At 44.3% G+C, this 21459-nt stretch overlaps 2 protein-coding genes across 2 annotated transcripts; one reads left to right on the top strand and one right to left on the bottom strand.

Annotated features, from left to right (window-relative positions):
- Positions 1–7410: 7410 nt before the first annotated feature.
- On the bottom strand, positions 7411–13619 carry LOC108704013 (MKRN2 opposite strand protein-like). The gene is made up of 3 exons (XM_041591023.1): positions 12521–13619; positions 11790–11839; positions 7411–7768 (listed from the first exon to the last, which is right to left on the bottom strand). Exons 1-3 carry the CDS (start codon positions 12724–12726, stop codon positions 7587–7589), a joined length of 438 nt encoding a protein of 145 aa, XP_041446957.1. The 5' UTR covers positions 12727–13619; the 3' UTR covers positions 7411–7586.
- Positions 13620–14437: 818 nt separating this feature from the next.
- Positions 14438–21210, top strand: mkrn2.L (makorin ring finger protein 2 L homeolog). Its single transcript, NM_001096637.1, is given in 8 exon segments — positions 14438–14635; positions 17890–18018; positions 18492–18658; positions 18888–19183; positions 19254–19468; positions 19883–19993; positions 20143–20287; positions 21002–21210. Coding segments are annotated over 8 exon segments (1230 nt in total). The 5' UTR covers positions 14438–14609; the 3' UTR covers positions 21143–21210.
- The last annotated feature ends 249 nt before the right edge of the window (positions 21211–21459 follow it).

Raw genomic sequence — 21459 nt, 5'->3', positions numbered from 1 at the left:
TGCTATGAGGATCGTTGTTGTGTTGGTAAGTTTTAGCTTTCTGATGATCCTGGGCAGAATGGCTAGTGGGGGGGGACCTTCACGGGTTGATCAGGGCGTCTATAAATGTTACGCCTGGGTCCCTTGTCCAGGCACAGTAAAGTGTGAGCTTTGTGTTGTGTCTGGAGGCTGCCATGTTGACTTCTGGTGTCCCCCATCTGTGCACCAATTGTTGGAATACCTTGGTGTTAAGCGACACTCTGCCTGATCCCCTGTTGTTCTGCTTCGATAATCTGCTTCCCAGTTTTGTACCCCCGGGATGAACACAGTGAAGATGCTGGAGACTTTCTTCTGCCCATGTGAGGATTCTGGTTACCTCTTGCATGGCCAGCTTGCCACGTGTACCACCCTGCTTATTGACATATGCCACTGTGAGATTGTAGCATTGCTGACCAGCTTTCCAATGCCAGAGTTGGAGAATATTGATGGGTAACGCACTCTCTTGACTGGACCAGGTTCCCTGCAGAGTGCGTGTCTGGTAAGATGCCCCCCAGCCCCTGAGGCTGGCGTCTGTGGTCACAACCTCCCAGCTTGAGTGCCCAGCTCCACCCACAAAGGAGGTTGTGTGCTTTTGTCCACCATACCAGGCTGGTCTTGGTTGTCTGTGATCTCAGTATTGTCTGCTGAAGGTCTTGATGGTTCCTGTTTCAATGCTCAAAGAAGTTGTGTTCTAAGCCTCTGAGGTGGAACCTGACCAATGGTATGGCCTCCAGGGCGGCAACTATGAGGCCTAGAAGATACAGACAGTCCCCTGATGAGAGCCTTGTTGCTGAAAGGAAGGACTGGTTATGAATACTATCTTGTCCTCTGGTAGATAGACCCTCTGGGTGTGTGAGTCTATTTGGAGACCCAGGAATTGTATGGTCTGGCTTGGTGTGAGTCAGCTGTTGTGGTGGTTGATCAACCAACCTTATTGTGTTACACCTGTAGGCAGGTATTGGTGTCTTGGGATGCCTGGGCCGCAGTGTGGGCCTTGATCAGTAGGTAGTCCAGGTATGGTACGACTGTACCCCAAGGGATCTTAAGTATGCTACTGAAAGGGTCAAAACTTTGGTGAAAACACGTGATGCAGCACAAAGTCCAAAAGGTAGCGCTGTAAATTGATAGTGACAGTTTTTGATGGCAAACCTGAGATATACTCGAGAGCATGGGCAGATGGGTATGTGTAGGTATGCGTCCTGTAAATGTCCGGTTCTATGGCCGCAATCACTGATCAGACAGACTCCATCTTGAATTTTTGGATCAGCGCCCTTGGGTTTAAAGGTTTCAAGTTGAGAACTGGTCTGAAGGTACCATCTCTTTTCTTCACCAGAAAGAGGTTTGAGTAAAAACCCCTGTATTACTGGGATAGTGGGACCTGCTCCAACACCCCTGTTGCGAGAAGGGTGTCTACTGCCCGCTGGAGTAAGGTCTCATATATTTATATATAGTGATCATATTCCTTTATATATAGTGATCATATCCCCCTTATATATTTATATATAGTGATCATATCCCCTTATATATTTATATATAGTGATCATATCCCCCTTATAATATATTTATGAATATCTTATCATATCCCCCTTATATATTTATATATGATAATATATATTATATATAGTGATCATATCCCCATATATTTATATATAGTGATCATATCCCCTTATATATTTATATATAGTGAGTGATCATATCCCCTTAGTGATCATATCCCCTTATATATTTATATATATAGTGATCATATCCCCTTATATATTATATATAGTGATCATATCCCCTTATATATTTATATATAGTGATCATATCCCCTTATTATATTTATATAATAGTGATCATATCCCCTTATATATTTATATATAGTGATCATATCCCCCTTATATATTTATATATAGTGATCATATCCCCTTATATATTTATAATAGTAGTGATCATATCCCCTTATCATATTTATATATAGTGATCATATCCCCTCTTATATATTTATATATAGTGATCATATCCCCTTATATATTTATATATAGTGATCATATCCCCTTATAAATATTTATATATAGTGATATATCCCCTTATATATTATATATATAGTGATCATATCCCCTTCATATATTTTATATATAGTGATCATATCCCCCTTATATATTTATATTAGTGATATATCCCCCTTATATATTTATATATAGTGATCATACCCCCTTATATATTATATATAGTGATCATATCCCCGTTATATATTTATAATATAAGGTGACTCATTTCCCCTTATATGTTATATTAGTGATCATATCCCGCCTTAGTATATTTATATATAGGTGTCTATCCCCTTATCATATTTTTATATAGTGATATATCCCCTTTTATATATTTCTATCTATCAGTGATCACAATCCCTCTTATAATTAATATTAGTGATCGATATCCCCTTATTTATATATATGGATCATATCCCCCTTATATATTTATGATAGTAGTCAGTGAGATGATAGTCCCCGCTTATAGTATTTGTGTTATGATGAGGCTCGGAGTCATGATCCCTTATGAGTGAGTTTATATGATCGTGATCATGTATGCCGCTTATATAGGTTGTATGATAATATGCGTGATGCATGATCGCCCTGCTTATATCTTTTATATATAACGTTGATGCTATTGCATCTCGCCCTTATGATATTTATGAATAAGTCAGTGATCATATTCCCTTAGGTATATTTATATATAGTGATCATATCCCCTTTATATATTTATATTGGTGATCATATCCTTTATATATTTATATATGTAGGATCATCATCCCCTTATTATATTATATATAGTGGATCATATTCCCCTTATGATATTTATATATAGTGATGCATAATCCCCTTATTTATAGTTTTATGATGTGATCATGATCCTCGCTTATATATTTTATATATTAGTGATCATGATCCCGCTATTATATATTTGTATAATGATAGTTGAATCATATATGCCCCGCTTAATTATTTTAATATAGTGATCAGTATCCCCAGTTTTTATATCATTTATACTAGATGATCATTATCCCCCTTATGATATTGTATATGATAGTGATCCAGGACCGCGCTTATAGTATTTGATATATAGTGATGACAGTTTTCCTCTTATTATATTGTATATATAGTTGATCAATACTCCCGCCTGTATGTTATATTGAGTATGTGATATGATCCCCCTTATATTGATGTTTTATATATATGGATCATTATCCACCTTATGATATTTTTATAATAGTGATGCGATATCCCCCTTATAATGATTTAATATATAGTGATGCATATTCCGCTTATAGTAAGTTTATATAATAGTGAGATAATATCCCCTATATATGTATTTATATATGTGGATCTATACCCCCTTATATATTTATATATAGTGATTCATATCCCCCTTATATATTTATTATATCAAGTGATCATATCCCCTTTATAATATTTATATATAGTTGTCATCATCCCCCTTATATATTGTATATATAGTGGAATCATATCCCTTATATCTTTATATATAGTGTGCGTGTGATCATGTATCCCCTTATATATTTATATGATAGTGATGCATACTCCCCTGCTTATATATTTAATATAGTGATCATATCCCCTATTTATATATAGTGGATCAGTTCCCCTTATATATTTATATAATAGTGATCTATCCTTATATATTTATATATAGTGATCTATCCCCTTATAATAGTCTTTATATAGTTAGTGAATTGTCCCCTTTATATATTTTATATAATACGTGATGTACCATATACCACTTGATATTACTGGTATGATATTATGTGAAGTTGATACAAGATATCCTTGTATAGATAGTCTGGGTCAGTATATTATAAGTGAGTGCGATATCTCTGCATCGATGTTTATGACTGGCTTGAATATAAGTATTATATGATGAAGTTGGGTGATATAGTCCTTTATATAGTTCTAGTGAATATAGTGATGTCATAGATCGCCCCTTATATATTTATCCATAGTGATCCTATCCGCTTATAGGTAGTTTGTATATTATGTAGGTGTGATTATATCCCGCGCGTTATAATGGTAGGTTTAAGTTATATAGTGGATCATATCCCCCTTAATGATATTTAATATATAGTGATCATATCGCTTATAACTATGTTTATCCATAGTAGTGATCATTATCCCCCTTATATTTGTATCATAGTTGAATGCAAATTAGTCTCCGTTATTAAGATATTGATATATAGTTGATGTCATAATTGCCCGTTATATAGTTTATTCTACTAGTGATCATATCGCCTCTTATATATTTTATTAATCATTGTGATGCATATCCCCTTATACTATTTATAGCATGTCATTCACTATCGACGCGCCTTTAAGCGCCTCTTACCTTCCAGAGTGAACATCCCGACATTTGGCCAGTGCTTCCTCATTGAGGCTAAAGATTTTCCTTTACCGAGCTAGGTTTGCCGGCTGTGGCTGCTGTGCCCCTCTCGTGGAATACAATAATGTCGCTGTTTTGCAGTGATGGAGACACCAAAACTGGTAGGGCAAATGATTCGCTAGCATGGGGCCTTACCAGTGCTCTATACAGTGGGACCCCTCCTCCCGTGACTCTCTGCCCCATTTAATACAAGTCAAGACCTTATTTGCCCTTGATGCTGCTGACTGGCATTACTTGCTACAGACAAGTTTATTATCTACAAGGACTCCAAGCTCCGTCTCCCATTATGGATTTGCCTAGTGCAGTCCCATTAAGGGTATAAGTGGATATTGTTTACATCCCAGGTGCAGGACTTTACATTTATCAACATTGAATCTCATTTGCCACTTAGCTGCCCAGATTGCCAGTTAGTCAAGATCCTGTTGCAAGTGCCACATCCTGGATGGAATTAATTGGGCTTTGTACTGCCCCCCAGTCACACAACTGTCACCCTCCATCTATTTGCTCTTTCTATACTTTATGGGGGAGGAGCTTGGATTTAAAGTGGTAACAACCCCTTTCCACCGCTGACACTCTGCCCCTCCCCCAGGCATGAATAGAATGGGATTGTGGGTAAATATTGCTACAGCAGTGGATAGAGCTGAGTGGGGGGCGGGACCCCTGGAGCAATAAGTGGAAGTGCACTAGTCAGAACTGCAGGTGCACAACAGAGACACGAGCAACAGGTTTTGGAAATGACTTTATCCTCAGTGTGTGACAAATATAAATATGGGGGTGACATGATTACAGGCTCATTCTCATTAGACATTTCACCCCTCAACTGTACAAACGCTCTTGTGCATCACTTGGGGTACAAATACCCCCCGGCTGGGAGCAGCTCCTTTCCCATTGGCTGATCCCACACTATTGGCTGTGAGTGGGGAGGGAGGCGTAGATGGGCGCGAGGGTCGAGGGCGAGACTCTGGAGGCAGCTGGACCGAATAGTTTGAGAGAGGAACCGTATCGGTAGTGTTGGGGCCTAGATGATCAAAGCCGTGCGCAGTGGAAACATTAGCTCCTTGAGACGCTGGAGACTGGCTCCTTCTCGAGTGGCAGGCCGTTCCGCAGCACTTCGGAAGTTTAGGTGCAAGACTCAGAGGAAGGCAAAAGGTTGTTACGATGCAGGTTGTGTATGCCCTTCCTCATACCAGTGTAGACACAATCACCGCATCGATTCACTAGCGTGGGCGCCGTGCCGTCGGTATGTCAGCTCAGTCCTTGAGTGCACGCAGCGAACGTATGAAGGAGGTTAATGCAACTTGCGTCCATCACCCATGTTCCCTGATGCAACGGAAGTAGAGACCAGTCACGATGAGTACAGGCCTAGAGAATGATACAGCTCGCCCATGGCAAGAGGAGAGGTAGAGACTCGCATGCACGCTACTCTAGGAAACTACATCGGCCGCCGTGCGAAGGAGTAGGCAGCGTAGACAGTCCACGATGAGTACAGGAAATACACTCCCCGCGTGGCATAATGAGAAGTAGGAACTGGATCACATGCCGTCAGTTAGGAAAGTATACGCAGGGGCACTCCGCCTGCCATGCAGAGAGAAGAGGTCAGAGCGACGAGACGTGTGTTCACGCGAGTAACAGTGAAGAAGTGAGCATTACTCTAATGCTGCCCGTGCTAAGGAGGAAGGTAGATAGACCAGATGTACGACGACGAGTACCAGGAAACTACACTCCCCCTGTTGCAAGGAAGGTAAGACATCACACGAGTACCAGGAAATACACTCCACGCCGTGCAAAGAAGTAGAGACAGTCACCGAGTACAGTAAATACAGCGAGACTCGTGATGGCGTGGCGAATTGTATGCGGAAGGGTCAAGGAGACTCATTCAGTGCACTGCTAGACGAGTTAATCGCAGTGGAATGTGCGCTCCGCGACGTAGTTACCAGAATGCACTCCCCCTGTGCAAAAGGAAGTAGAGGACATTCACGACGAGTACCAGGAAAAATACATCCCCCGTGCAAACGGAAGTTAGAACAGTCACACGTAGTACCAGGAATACACTTCCCCGTTGCAAGAAGTAGAGAACATCACACTAGTACCAGGAAATACACTCCCCGTGCAAAGGAAGTAGAGACAGTCCACACGAGTACCAGGAATACACTCCCCCGTGCAAAGGAAGTAGAGACAGTCACACGAGTACCAGGAAATACACTCCCATGGCAAAGGAGTAGAGACAGTACGAGTACCAGGAAATACACTCCCGCTGCAAAGGAAGTAGAGACAGTCACACGAGTACCAGGAAATACACTCCCCGTGCAAAGGAAGTAGAGACAGTCACACGAGTACCAGGAAATACACTCCCCGTGCAAAAGGAAGTAGAGACAGTCACATGAGTACCAGGAAATACACTCCCCGTGGCAAAGGAAGTAGAGACAGTCACACGAGTACCAGGAAATACACTCCCCATGCAAAGGAAGTAGAGACAGTCACACGAGTACCAGGAAATACACCCCCCCATGCAAAGGAAGTAGAGACAGTCACATGAGTACCAGGAAATACACTCCCCATGCAAAGGAAGTAGAGACAGTCACATGAGTACCAGGAAATACACTCCCCCGTGCGAGTAACAGGAAATACACTCCCCCGGGCAAAGGAAGTAGAGACAGTCACACGAGTACCAGGAAATACACTCCCCCATGCAAAGGAAGTAGAGACAGTCACACGAGTACCAGGAAATACACTCCCCATGCAAAGGAAGTAGAGACAGTCACACGAGTACCAGGAAATACACTCCCCATGCAAAGGAAGTAGAGACAGTCACATGAGTACCAGGAAATACACTCCCCATGCAAAGGAAGTAGAGACAGTCACACGAGTACCAGGAAATACACTCCCCGTGCAAAGGAAGTAGAGACAGTCACACCAGTATCAGGAAATACACTCCCCTGTGCAAAGGAAGTAGAGACAGTCACCACGAGTACCAGGAAATACACTCCCAATGCAAAGGAAGTAGAGACAGTCACGAGTACCAGGAAATACACTCCCCTGTGTGAGTCTGTGATTGGACAATATGTCAGTGGTGTAGAATGGCCCCAGTACTTTATCATTCAGAACACGAGGGTCAGTAGAATGACATATACTATTTATTTCCCAGAGAGGTACCTGTGTGGGTGCCAGTGATCTGCTGCTGAGAACTCCTCTAAATAAGAATCCCACTGGTGTAGGAGGGAATAGTGATGTGCTGGCACCAGGGGGACACTCACAGTCTGCTCCCAGCCCACCGAATCCTTGTGTGTGCCACTCTCATTGTAATGATACACCATACCTGTAATGAGAAACATTCACCAGTCACACACACAATATACACACACATATATATATATATATATATATACACACACACACAATATACATATATAAGTTTTTAAAAAATATCAATAGTAGAAAGATGCAGGTTGAGAGTGTATTCCAATATATAAAAAGGGATTACGATCTCAGCCTGGCAATTATAGGCCAGTAAGTCTGACATCTGTGGTGGGCAAATTATTTGAAGGATCACATTCAAAATAATGGCATTATGAGCAACAATCAGCATGGCTTTATGAAGGATAGGTCATGTCAGATTAATCTGATTGCATTTTATGATGAGGTAAGTAAGATTCTGGACAGTGGGGGGCAGTAGATCTATTTGGATTTTGCCAAAGCGTTTGATACTGTGCCCCACAAACGACTGCTTTCTAAACTAAGGTCTGTTGGGCTTAATGAAGTCGTTTGCACATGGATAGGAAACTGGCTACAGGATCGGGTACAGAGGGGGGTTGTTAATGGGACATTCTCTACTTGGAGTAAGGTTCTCAGTGGGGTCCCCCAGGGCTCAGTATTGGGGCCACTTTTATTTAACTTGTTCATTAATGACTTAGGGGATTGTAAATAATGTATCAGTGTTTGCAGATGAGACAAAACTATCAGCCCAATTAATTCCATCCAGGATGTGGCACTTGCAACAGGATCTTGACTAACTGGCAATCTGGGCAGCTAAGTGGCAAATGAGATTCAATGTTGATAAATGTAAAGTCCTGCACCTGGGATGTAACAATATCCACTTATACCCTTAATGGGACTGCACTAGGCAAATCCATAATGGAGACGGAGCTTGGAGTCCTTGTAGATAATAAACTTGTCTGTAGCAAGTAATGCCAGTTAGCAGCATCAAGGGCAAATAAGGTCTTGACTTGTATTAAATGGGGCAGAGAGTCACGGGAGGAGGGGGTCCCACTGTATAGAGCACTGGTAAGGCCCCATCTAGAATATGCCCTACAGTTTTGGTCTCCATCACTCAAACAGGACATTATTGTATTAGAGAGGGGACAGAGAAGGGCAACTAAGCTGGTAAAGGGAAAATCTTAGCTATGAGGAAAGACTGGCCAAATTGGGGATGTTCACTCTGGAGAAGAGGCGCTTAAGGGGTGATATGATAACTATGTATAAATATATAAGGGGATCATATAATAATCTCTCTAATGATTTATTTACCAGTAGGTCTTTCCAGCTGACACAAGGTCACCCATTCTGATTAGAAGAAAAGAGGTTCCGCCTAAATATTGGGAAGGGGTTTGTTACAGTGAATTGTCTCCCTGAATCAGTGGTACAGGCTGATACATTAGATAGGTACAAGGAAGGGTCGGATGCTTTATTCACCAGTAGCTCCTCCCAGCAGACAGGAGGGAGCCAATGAGATTAGAGGAGGGAAAGGGGTGTTACAGGGAGAGCTGGGAAGTGAATCAGGGGTACAGGCTGATACATTAGATAGGTACAAGGAAGGGTCGGATGCTTTATTCACCAGTAGCTCCTCCCAGCAGACAGGAGGGAGCCAATGAGATTAGAGGAGGGAAAGGGGTGTTACAGGGAGAGCTGGGAAGTGAATCAGTGGTACAGGCTGATACATTAGATAGTTATAAGGAAGGGTCGGATGCTTTATTCACCAGTAGCTCCTCCCAGCAGACAGGAGGGAGCCAATGAGATTAGAGGAGGGAAAGGGGTGTTACAGGGAGAGCTGGGAAGTGAATCAGGGGTACAGGCTGATACATTAGATAGGTACAAGGAAGGGTCGGATGCTTTATTCACCAGTAGCTCCTCCCAGCAGACAGGAGGGAGCCAATGAGATTAGAGGAGGGAAAGGGGTGTTACAGGGAGAGCTGGGAAGTGAATCAGGGGTACAGGCTGATACAATAGAGTTTTTCACCTTCCTCTGGATCAACTGGCAGTTAGTTAAAAAAAAAAAAACTAAAAGGTTGAACTTGATGGACTTGTGTCTTTTTTCAATCTTACTTACTGTGTTACTGTGTACAATATCTTCACACACAATACACACACAATATTTATATACAGACACACAATAAACACAAGCACTACACATACACAACATATATACACCATAGTGATGTGCGGGGGTGCGGGTTGAGCTCTTCTTACTGCTCTCCCCGTCCGCGACCTTCCAAATGCCGCCTTCCGCTTTCCGGGTAAAGCGCACCTCTCGCCCCGCCCCTTTTGGGACGTCATTGCTGGGGTGGATCAGCGCGGGTCTATAAAAGAGACCTGGAAGTCGGGCTCAGGTGGGCGGGAGGTCAGGTTGCGGGCGGTTGTGGGAAAGCCTGACCCGCACATCACTAATACACAATATACACACACAATCCTCCTGCCTCTGTACATACACATCATTGTGCCCAATAATTCAACACCCTGTGGCTTTTATACAATACTGGGGGGATAATGAGCCCCAAAAAGCAACACATTCATTTGATAGACGAGAAGCAAACCAATCACATTATTAGAGAATCCCAGAACCTTCCAGTCCATGTAAAGAACAACTCCCTGCACCTCTGCCTTCAACACTATCTGAGTATCACTATAGCACTGCCCAATGGTTACAGGACATCCCATAATATCAGAGTAGCAAATATCATGCTGTGTAACCCCCACACTATACATCCCCTGCACAGACAATTCAACCCCCAACAGCTGCGCATCAGGATTCCAAATGAGACACAACATGATGGGTAACATCCCTGTGCCCAAATCTCATCCATATCATCCTCCCTCCCAGTTATATGTCACTAGCATCACTCATGTATTATAAGAGATAATGTACCCCCTACTGTAAATGATAAGGATATTAGAAGTCACTGAGGGGTTGTTCTGTGACCATATAAAGGCACAAGGCTGCAGGCTGAGTTATACAGGGAACTCTGAGTATCACTCATGTATTATAAGGGATAATGTACCCCCTACTGTAAATGATAAGGATATTAGAAGTCACTGAGGGGTTGTTCTGTGACCATATAAAGGCACAAGGCTGCAGGCTGAGTTATACAGGGAACTCTGAGTATCACTCATGTATTATAAGGGATAATGTACCCCCTACTGTAAATGATAAGGATATTAGAAGTCACTGAGGGGTTGTTCTGTGACCATATAAAGGCACAAGGCTGCAGGCTGAGTTATACAGGGAACTCTGAGTATCACTCATGTATTATAAGGGATAATGTACCCCCTACTGTAAATGATAAGGATATTAGAAGTCACTGAGGGGTTGTTCTGTGACCATATAAAGGCACAAGGCTGCAGGCTGAGTTATACAGGGAACTCTGAGTATCACTCATGTATTATAAGGGATAATGTACCCCCTACTGTAAATGATAAGGATATTAGAAGTCACTGAGGGGTTGTTCTGTGACCATATAAAGGCACAAGGCTGCAGGCTGAGTTATACAGGGAACTCTGAGTATCACTCATGTATTATAAGGGATAATGTACCCCCTACTGTAAATGATAAGGATATTAGAAGTCACTGAGGGGTTGTTCTGTGACCATATAAAGGCACAAGGCTGCAGGCTGAGTTATACAGGGAACTCTGAGTATCACTCATGTATTATAAGGGATAATGTACCCCCTACTGTAAATGATAAGGATATTAGAAGTCACTGAGGGGTTGTTCTGTGACCATATAAAGGCACAAGGCTGCAGGCTGAGTTATACAGGGAACTCTGAGTATCACTCATGTATTATAAGGGATAATGTACCCCCTACTGTAAATGATAAGGATATTAGAAGTCACTGAGGGGTTGTTCTGTGACCATATAAAGGCACAAGGCTGCAGGCTGAGTTATACAGGGAACTCTGAGTATCACTCATGTATTATAAGGGATAATGTACCCCCTACTGTAAATGATAAGGATATTAGAAGTCACTGAGGGGTTGTTCTGTGACCATATAAAGACACAAGGCTGCAGGCTGAGTTATACAGGGAACTCTGAGTATCACTCATGTATTATAAGGAAATAACGCACCTGTAGAACTGGAGATCCCAACATGGAGATCTGCGCTGCCATCGTACTCCCTAAAAGACAAAAGAGCGACATTATTACTCTGTGAATAAGGGGAATAGTTGGCCTTTAGTTGCTGCACACTGGGTGGGTCACACTCCAGACTCACTGTGATTGGCTGCTTGTGGATACACAGTGTGTTCTATAACTTGTCTCTCAGTAGAAGCCGACACTACAATGTGTTGTGAGTACAAAAAGGTCACATTCAGGATTTCCCGTGTGTAAATGTAGAAGACCAGTTGCAGTACCACTTCCCACCACTATCCTACACCTGCCAGTGTTTCCCATAGGCCTGAGGTACAACAGCGCCACAGTCTATTTGGTGCTACAGATACAGAGGGTGCGTCTCACCCCATTACACTCATCCCTAAAACAAAAAGATCAACATCAGTCAATGGGCAGAGGAATAATCCTTTAGGTGCCCCCCAGTCACCACTAAGCCTGAGGGCCCCACATGATCACAAAACAATTGCCGCCAGTACACACAGACGCTTGGGGTGATACTGTTACTTGTCCTGACGGGTTGCACTCTATTAGTCATTCCATTGTTTCCTATGTCCCAGCATGCCTTGTGCATGGTGCAAACAATAGAAAGCCCCACCCCCACACAGAGCAGGTGGATAAAGAAGCAATGATTAAATGATGCCCTTACTGTGTGACCCCTCCTGCACTCCATACACCAGCTCCTGACTCACCCGAGGAAGTGGCCCCGCGTGGGCTTCAGTACAAAGGAGCAGCGCTGAGTGTGTCCATTCACTATAGGACTGGGAATAGTGACCGGCGCCTCCTCCAGTCTCCACGAGCTCACGGCTGCCCCCCCACACACAGGGCACTGCTGGGGCACAGACTGGCAATAAATGTCCTGCCCACAGTGACTGAACTTCACCAGCGAATCATACATCTTCCCTCCTGCTCCTCCTCCTCTAATTCTATCCACTCCCTCCTCCTCCTGTAATTCTATCCAGTCCCTCCTCCTCCTTTAATTCTATCCAGTCCCTCCTCCTCCTCCTGTAATTTTATCCACTCCCTCCTCCTCCTGTAATTCTATCCACTCCCTCCTTCTCCTCCTGTAATTCTACCCAGTCCCTCCTGCTCCTCCTCCTGTAATTCTATCCAGTCCGTCCTTCTCCTCTTGTAATTCTATCCAGTCCGTCCTTCTCCTCTTGTAATTCTACCCAGTCCCTCCTGCTCCTACTCCTGTAATTCTATCCACTCCCTCCTCCTCCTTTAATTATATCCAGTCCCTCCTCCTCCTCCTGTAATTTTATCCACTCCCTCCTCCTATAATTCTACCCAGTCCCTCCTGCTCCTCCTCCTGTAATTCTATCCAGTCCCTCCTTCTCCTCCTGTAATTCTACCCAGTCCCTCCTGCTCCTCCTCCTGTAATTCTATCCAGTCCGTCCTTCTCCTCTTGTAATTCTACCCAGTTCCTCCTGCTCCTCCTCCTGTAATTCTATCCACTCCCTCCTCCTCCTTTAATTATATCCAGTCCCTCCTCCTCCTCCTGTAATTTTATCCACTCCCTCCTCCTATAATTCTATCCAGTCCCTCCTTCTCCTCCTGTAATTCTACCCAGTCCCTCCTGCTCCTCCTCCTGTAATTCTATCCAGTCCCTCCTTCTCCTCCTGTAATTCTACCCAGTCCCTCCTGCTCCTCCTGTAATTCTATCCAGTCCCTCCTTCTCTTCCTGTAATTCTACCCAGTCCCTCCTGCTCCTCCTGTAAATCTATCCACTCCCTCCTCCTCCTTTAATTCTATCCAGTCCCTCCTCCTCCTCCTGTAATTCTATCCACTCCCCCCTCCTCCTCCTTTAATTCTATCCAGTCCCTCCTCCTGTAATTCTACCCAGTCCCTCCTGTAATTCTATCCACTCCCTCCTCCTCCTGTAATTCTACCCAGTCCCTCCTGCTCCTCCTCCTGTAATTCTATCCACTCCCTCCTCCTCTTGTAATTCTATCCACTCCCTCCTCTTCCTCCTGTAATTCTATCCAGTCCCTCCTCCTCCTGTAATTCTATCCAGTCCCTCCTTCTCCTCTTGTAATTCTACCCAGTCCCTCCTGCTCCTCCTCCTGTAATTCTATCAACTCCCTCTTGCTCCTCCTCTTGTTATTCTATCCACTCCCTGCTCCTCCTGTAATTCTATCCACTCCCTCTTGCTCCTCCTCCTGTAATTCTATCCACTCCCTCCGGCTCCTCCTCCTCCTCCTGTAATTCTATCCACTTCCTCTTGCTCCTCCTCCTGCAATTCTATCCACTCCCTGCTCCACCTGTAATTCTATCCACTTCCTCTTGCTCCTCCTCCTGTAATTCTATCCAGTGCTGCAGTGGAAGGAGGAGAAAGTGCAGCCAATGAGAAGTCAGAGCGTCTGTTTCCAGGAGAGCCGGTAGAAGTACGTGCGGGGGAGGCTACAGTGTTTCAGTGTCGGTGCCTCAGTGACAGGAATGCGCGGGTCCCACACAGCGAGTTACATTTGTCCCCTCAGCACAATCAGCCGCATTCTCTGACCTCACGTATTACTGGGAGGAGTCACGTAACCGCCCACCCAGATATTCCATTCACGCCCCGAGTGCAGTCCAATCACGTCCCAGCCGGAAATGACGCACGATGCGGACCGAGCTTTGTTGAAGTGCCAGAACGGAAGCGCGAAGTGTCGTTTCCGGTAGTGCTGCACAGTTAGTGACATCACAGCGGGCCTAGAACCGGCGCAACAGTCGGTGCGGAGGGAACTTAGCCGCCCCCAGACCTACAACACGGGAACCGACTGTACCAACCCGAGAGCGGCAATGAGCATCAAACACGTGACTTGCAGGTGGGAGGAGCCATAAAGTGTGGTCACATGTGTTTGTGGTTTCTTTGAAGTAGTAAAGAAACTTGTGATGAGCTGAGACTGTGTGAGACCTTGTGTGTCTTATTGTTGCCCAGAACATTCCTTCTCTGTATATTTGTATTTATACATATGGGAGGAGGAGGTGCCATATTGATTCCCTTAGACAGTACAGTATGAGGGTATAGCTTATTGTGTGCCCAGAACATTCCTTCTCTGTATATTTGTATTTATACATATGGGAGGAGGAGGTGCCATATTGATTCCCTTAGACAGTACAGTATGAGGGTATAGCTTATTGTGTGCCCAGAACATTCCTTCTCTGTATATTTGTATTTATACATATGGGAGGAGGAGGTGCCATATTGATTCCCTTAGACAGTACAGTATGAGGGTATAGCTTATTGTGTGCCCAGAACATTCCTTCTCTGTATATTTGTATTTATAACATATGGGAGGAGGAGGTGCCAGTATTGATTCCCTTAGACAGTACAGTAATGAGGGTATAGCTTATTGTGTGCCAGACATTCCTTCTCTGTATACTTTGTATTTATACATATGGGAGAGAGGTGCCCATATTGATTCCCTTAGACTACAGTATAGGGTAACTTTATTGTGTGCCCAGAACATTCCTTCTCTGTATATTTGTATTTATACGTATGGGAGGAAGGAGGGTGCCATATTGATTCCCTTAGACAGTACAGTATGAGGGTATAGCTTATTGTGGTGCCCAGAACATTCCTTCTCTGTATATTTGTATTTATACATATGGGAGGAGGAGGTGCCATATTGGATTCCTTAAGACAGTACAGTATGAGGGTATAGCTTATGTGTGCCCAGAACATTCCTTCTCTGTATATTTGTATTTATAACATATGGGAGGAGGAGGTGCCATATTGATTCCTTAGACAGTACAGTATGAGGGTATAGCTTATTTGTGTGCCCAGAACATTCCTTCTCTGTATATTTGTATTTATACATATGGGAGGAGGAGGTGCCCTGATTGATTCCCTTAGACAGTACAGTATGAGGGTATAGCTTATTGTGTGCCCAGAACATTCCTTCTCTGTATATTTGTATTTATACATATGGGAGGAGGAGGTGCCATATTGATTCCCTTAGACAGTACAGTATGAGGGTATAGCTTATTGTGTGCCCAGAACATTCCTTCTCTGTATATTTGTATTTATACATATGGGAGGAGGTGCCATATTGATTCCTTAGACAGTACAGTATGAGGGTATAGCTTATTGTGTGCCCAGAACATTCCTTCTCTGTATATTTGTATTTTATACGTATGGGAGGAGGAGGTGCCATATTGATTCCCTTAGACAGTACAGTATGAGGGTATAGCTTATTGTGTGCCCAGAACATTCCTTCTCTGTATATTGTATTTATACATACTATGGGAGGAGGAGGTGCCATATTGATTCCCTTAGACAGTACAGTATGAGGGTATAGCTTATTGTGTGCCCAGAACATTCCTTCTCTGTATATTTGTATTTATACATATGGGAGGAGGAGGTGCCATATTGATTCCCTTAGACAGTACAGTATGAGGGATAGCTTATTGTGTGCCCAGAACATTCCTTCTCTGTATATTTGTATTTATACATATGGGAGGAGAGGTGCCATATTGATTCCCTTAGACAGTACAGTATGAGGGTATAGCTTATTGTGTGCCCAGAACATTCCTTCTCTGTATATTTGTATTTATACATATGGGAGGAGGAGGTGCCATATTGATTCCCTTAGTACAGTATGAGGGTATAGCTTATTGTGTGCCCAGAACATTCCTTCTCTGTATATTTGTATTTATACATATGGGAGGAGGAGGTGCCATATTGATTCCCTTAGACAGTACAGTATGAGGGTATAGCTTATTGTGTGCCCAGAACATTCCTTCTCTGTATATTTGTATTTATACATATGGGAGGAGGAGGTGCCATATTGATTCCCTTAGACAGTACAGTATGAGGGTATAGCTTATTGTGTGCCCAGAACATTCCTTCTCTGTATATTTGTATTTATACATATGGGAGGAGGTGCCATATTGATTCCCTTAGACAGTACAGTATGAGGGTATAGCTTATTGTGTGCCCAGAACATTCCTTCTCTGTATATTTGTATTTATACATATGGGAGGAGGAGGTGCCATATTGATTCCCTTAGACAGTACAGTATGAGGGTATAGCTTATTGTGTGCCCAGAACATTCCTTCTCTGTATATTTTGTATTTATACATATGGGAGGAGGAGGTGCCATATTGATTCCCTTAGACAGTACAGTATGAGGGTATAGCTTATTGTGTGCCCAGAACATTCCTTCTCTGTATATTTGTATTTATACATATGGGAGGAGGAGGTGCCATATTGATTCCCTTAGACAGTACAGTATGAGGGTATAGCTTATTGTGTGCCCAGAACATTCCTTCTCTGTATATTTGTATTTATACATATGGGAGGAGGAGGTGCCATATTGATTCCCTTAGACAGTACAGTATGAGGGTATAGCTTATTGTGTGCCCAGAACATTCCTTCTCTGTATATTTGTATTTATACATATGGGGGAGGAGGTGCCATATTGATTCCCTTAGACAGTACAGTATGAGGGTATAGCTTATTGTGTGCCCAGAACATTCCTTCTCTGTATATTTGTATTTATACATATGGGAGGAGGTGCCATATTGATTCCCTTAGACGGTACAGTATGAGGGTATAGCTTATTGTGTGCCCAGAACATTCCTTCTCTGTATATTTGTATTTATACATATGGGAGGAGGAGGTGCCATATTGATTCCCTTAGACAGTACAGTATGAGGGTATAGCTTATTGTGTGCCCAGAACATTCCTTCTCTGTATATTTGTATTTATACATATGGGAGGAGGAGGTGCCATATTGATTCCCTTAGACAGTACAGTATGTGCCCAGAACATTCCTTCTCTGTATATTTGTATTTATACAGATAGAAGTCAGGGTACAGCATTAGTTGCTGGGAGGTCCCTACACATATGAGCATGAAGGCTCCTCCCCTTTATAGGGGGTAGGGTTATTTGTGGGAGGGGCTTGGTGCAGAGCGTGTGACAGATGAGGAGTTGCAGTACCATGTTGTGCCAGTAGCAGCTGGGGGCAGTGTTTCCTATAGGTTGGCAGTAGAACAGCGCCACCAAGTGACTGCAGGTGATTCAGCAGGTGGGAGTGTTGTCTCCATGGTTACGGCTGGTTCTGGTCTCTTGCAGGTATTTCCTACACGGCGTGTGCAGGGAGGGGAGTCGTTGTCTCTTCTCTCATGACTTGGCCACAAGCAAACCCTCCACTGTGTGTCGCTTCTTCCTGAGGGGTCAGTGTGCGTACGGCACGCGTTGCAGGTAAGGAGTGTATAGTGGTACTGGGTATTACACTGAATGTCCTCCTACTGGATCAGCCCTGCAAATATCTCTCTGTCCCCCCTGAACCCCCTTCTCTCCCGCTGACTCAGGATCATCTCCTAAATGTCGGGGGGGCGGGGCTTTGGCTGACAGTACAAAACGAAAACCTGTGGCGCAACTGATGCGACTGAATCCGTGTTCGGTGTTTATTTCGATCACAAAAAGAACCAACGTTTCAGCCTCTACTGGGCCCTTTGTCAAGTACAGAATTCCGGGTCATGTGACCATGGGGGCTGCAAGCCTTTAGTTTAGGGGTGTCTGTTCCCCTTTATTACAATGCGGGAGATTGAGCCCTTCCCTGTACAACACAAGTGATCTGATTGGGGATTAGAGCTGCCATGTGTGTCGCACAGTAACATTGCTCCGCCCCCTGTGTCAGTGTGTGTAAGCTCCTCCCACTTTTCCTGCTGCAGGTATGATCATGTTAAGCCGTGTAACGGAACCGTGTTTATCCCTCCGCAAGAGATGTCGCCCGTACTCAGCCCCCCTCCACTATTCCCGGCACAGGAAGCTGCAGTGCCCCCCACAATCCCTGCCCCCCAGAGACGTGAGAAGAAAACCCTTGTACTGAGGGACCGAGGTGAGTTGTGTAGCCGTGTGTGGGGCCCTCCAGCCCAGCAATGATTGCAGTTCTCTAGTTGTGGGGCCCTCCAGCTCCCCCTCAGTCTGACATTTGTTATTAGGGCTCCATTAAATCTGGGGGTGACAGGTGGTGATGATGCAGAAGTGACCCATTGAGCTCACACTTATAAGTACGTTGGCAGGGTTTATAGGAAGGGGCACTGACCACTCCCCCCGCTGTTCATTAGATCTGTGCGGTGCATCTGTGGATCCTGCGCTCCAGCCCGGCTGCATCACTGAGTCTCAGGGGAGTGAGGGGGAGGCCAAGCCCCATTCATACCTGGAAGCCATTTGTACTGGGCTGGACGAGAGCCAAGACCCCGCCTCCTATCCTGGGGCCCCCCAGCAGTTGTGCCCTTTTGCCCAGGCTGGTGAGTGTCACTATGGCGACAGCTGCCCCTATCTCCATGGCGACGCCTGTGAGATCTGTGGCCTCCAAGTTCTTCATCCGCACGACCAGGAGCAGAGGCGGGACCATGAGAAGGTGGGTGTGACTAATACATGGGGGGGGTCAGTGTGATGTACGGGGGGCATTAACCCTGTGTTCCCCCCAGCTGTGCATGGAGAACTTTGAGCTGGACATGGAGAGGGCCTTTGCAGTGCAGGCGAGTGAGGGGAGAGTGTGCAGCATCTGTATGGAGCGCGTCTACGAGAAACAGTCGCCCGCCCAGAGACGTTTCGGGATCTTGTCCAACTGTAACCACACCTACTGCCTGACCTGTATCCGCCAGTGGAGATGCGCCCGCCAGTTTGACAATCCTGTCATTAAGTAAGTGCCACCCTGACCGGGAGCTGTCGCCATAGCAACACTGGGGTGGATTTGTGTGCGTGGCATTAGGTGTACCCCGTATTTACACACTGCTGAGGGGTGCAACTCCCCTGTTCATACGTGTGCCCCTCAGTCATTATATATGTCTGACACAAGCACAGAACTTGGACAAACACGGGTTTGGGGACTGACGGCCTGTTTGTTTGAGCAACACCCACTAATTCTGCTGCACTTTATTTCTCACAGGGACACTTCCCCTTTAATATAAGTAACAGTCAGTGTGTGTTGCCACTGGGAGTGCAAGTTGTGACCCGGGGGGATGTCACAATGTAGGCAGGGGCCCTCCTGCTGCCACTTCTCTAGTGTAGGCGTGTGCTGGGGGCGGGTCTCTACTGATTGGCTCCTGTGTTGCAGGTCGTGCCCAGAATGTCGCGTCATCTCCGAGTTTGTCATCCCCAGTGCCTATTGGGTGGAAGATCAAAGCAAAAAGGATGAGCTGATCGAGGCCTTTAAGCAGGGAATGGGGTGAGTTGTACCCACAAACACTGTCTCATCCCCCATCCCCCATACTGACTGCTACATCTTATATATATATATTGTATATCTGCTACATGTGTTATATATATATATATTATACTGACTGTGTAGAAATAACATTTCTCTTTGTGTTGCAGGAAGAAGTTGTGTAAATACTTTGATCAAGGTCGGGGGACGTGTCCGTTTGGGGGCAAATGTCTGTATTTACATTCGTATCCCGACGGGACCCGGGCGCAACCTGAGAAACCACGGAAACAACTCGGGAGTGAGGGGAGCGTGCGGGTGAGAGCAGTGGGGGGTCTGTGGGTCTATATACTGTGTGTGTGTATATATATATATATATATATATATATATAAATATAATCATTGGGTGTATATACTGTATGTGTATATATATATAAATATATGACAAAATGCTGAAAAAAACCGCACTCATAGGACTTGTGAGGTGCAAAAATAGACCACCTGAGGAAGGCTCTAGTATTAGAGCGAAACGTTGTCTAATAAACGTTTCTATTTTTGCACCTTACAAGTTCTATGAGTGCGGTTTTTTCAGCATTTTGTCTTCCATAATACCAGTAACCAGCACCAAGGCGGTTCTTATGTATTACATGAGTGCTCCAGCTGATGAACTATATATATATAATGATTGGGTGGGTGTATATACTGTATATAGATATATATAATCATTGGGTGTATATACTGTATATAGATATATAATCATTGGGTGTATATACTGTATATAGATAAATATATAATCATTGGGTGTATATACTGTATATAGATAAATATATAATCATTGGGTGTATATACTGTATATACATATATATATTCATTGGGTGTATATACTGTATATAGATAAATATATAATCATTGGGTGTATATACTGTATATAGATATATATAATCATTGGGTGTATATACTGTATATAGATATATATATAATCATTGGGTGTCTGGGGGAGGAGCTATAAGTGAATCTGTTTCCTCGTTGCAGTTTCTCAATTCGCTGCGCCTGTGGGATTTCATTGAGGAGCGGGAGCAGCGGGGGGTCCCTGATGCAGAGGTGGGGGAACTCGGGGAGCTGTTCATGCATCTGTCTGGAGCCGACGAGGAACTCCCTGCACCCTCTAACTGACCCCGCACACTATTTATTAGACACAACCTACTGACCCGTTTGCACAACAATAAAGCTGATGTTTGGGACCTGCTGCTCCTCATTATTTCCCAATGGGCGTGGGGGGAGGAGCCTCTGTCTGTTACAATAACGGGAACATTAGTGACCCCCAAAATCAGTCTCGGCTACTGTTACTTTATTTCCTTCTATAGTCTGGTACCCCCCCCCTCCTGCATCACATGTGATCTGAATTTCTCTGTAATTGCCCCGGGGGCCACATGTGCCCTAAGGGGGGGTATTATACAAACATTCAATTGCTCATCCCCGGGCCCCTTTAT

Source organism: Xenopus laevis, chromosome 4L (assembly GCF_017654675.1).
Source record: "Xenopus laevis strain J_2021 chromosome 4L, Xenopus_laevis_v10.1, whole genome shotgun sequence".
NCBI classification, from domain to species: Eukaryota; Metazoa; Chordata; class Amphibia; order Anura; family Pipidae; genus Xenopus; species Xenopus laevis.
This window is presented reverse-complemented; position numbering and strand designations above follow the sequence as displayed.

Excerpts from the sequence above, each read along its gene's own strand:
- LOC108704013 (XM_041591023.1), bottom strand. The coding sequence starts at position 12,726 with ATGTATGATTCGCTGGTGAAGTTCAGTCACTGTGGGCAGGACATTTAT. Across the intron at positions 11,840-12,520 it reads ACGCGGGGCCACTTCCTCGG|GGAGTACGATGGCAGCGCAG; the intron begins GTGAGTCAGGAG and ends TTTGTCTTTTAG. Across the intron at positions 7,769-11,789 it reads TGGGATCTCCAGTTCTACAG|GTATGGTGTATCATTACAAT; the intron begins GTGCGTTATTTC and ends TTCTCATTACAG.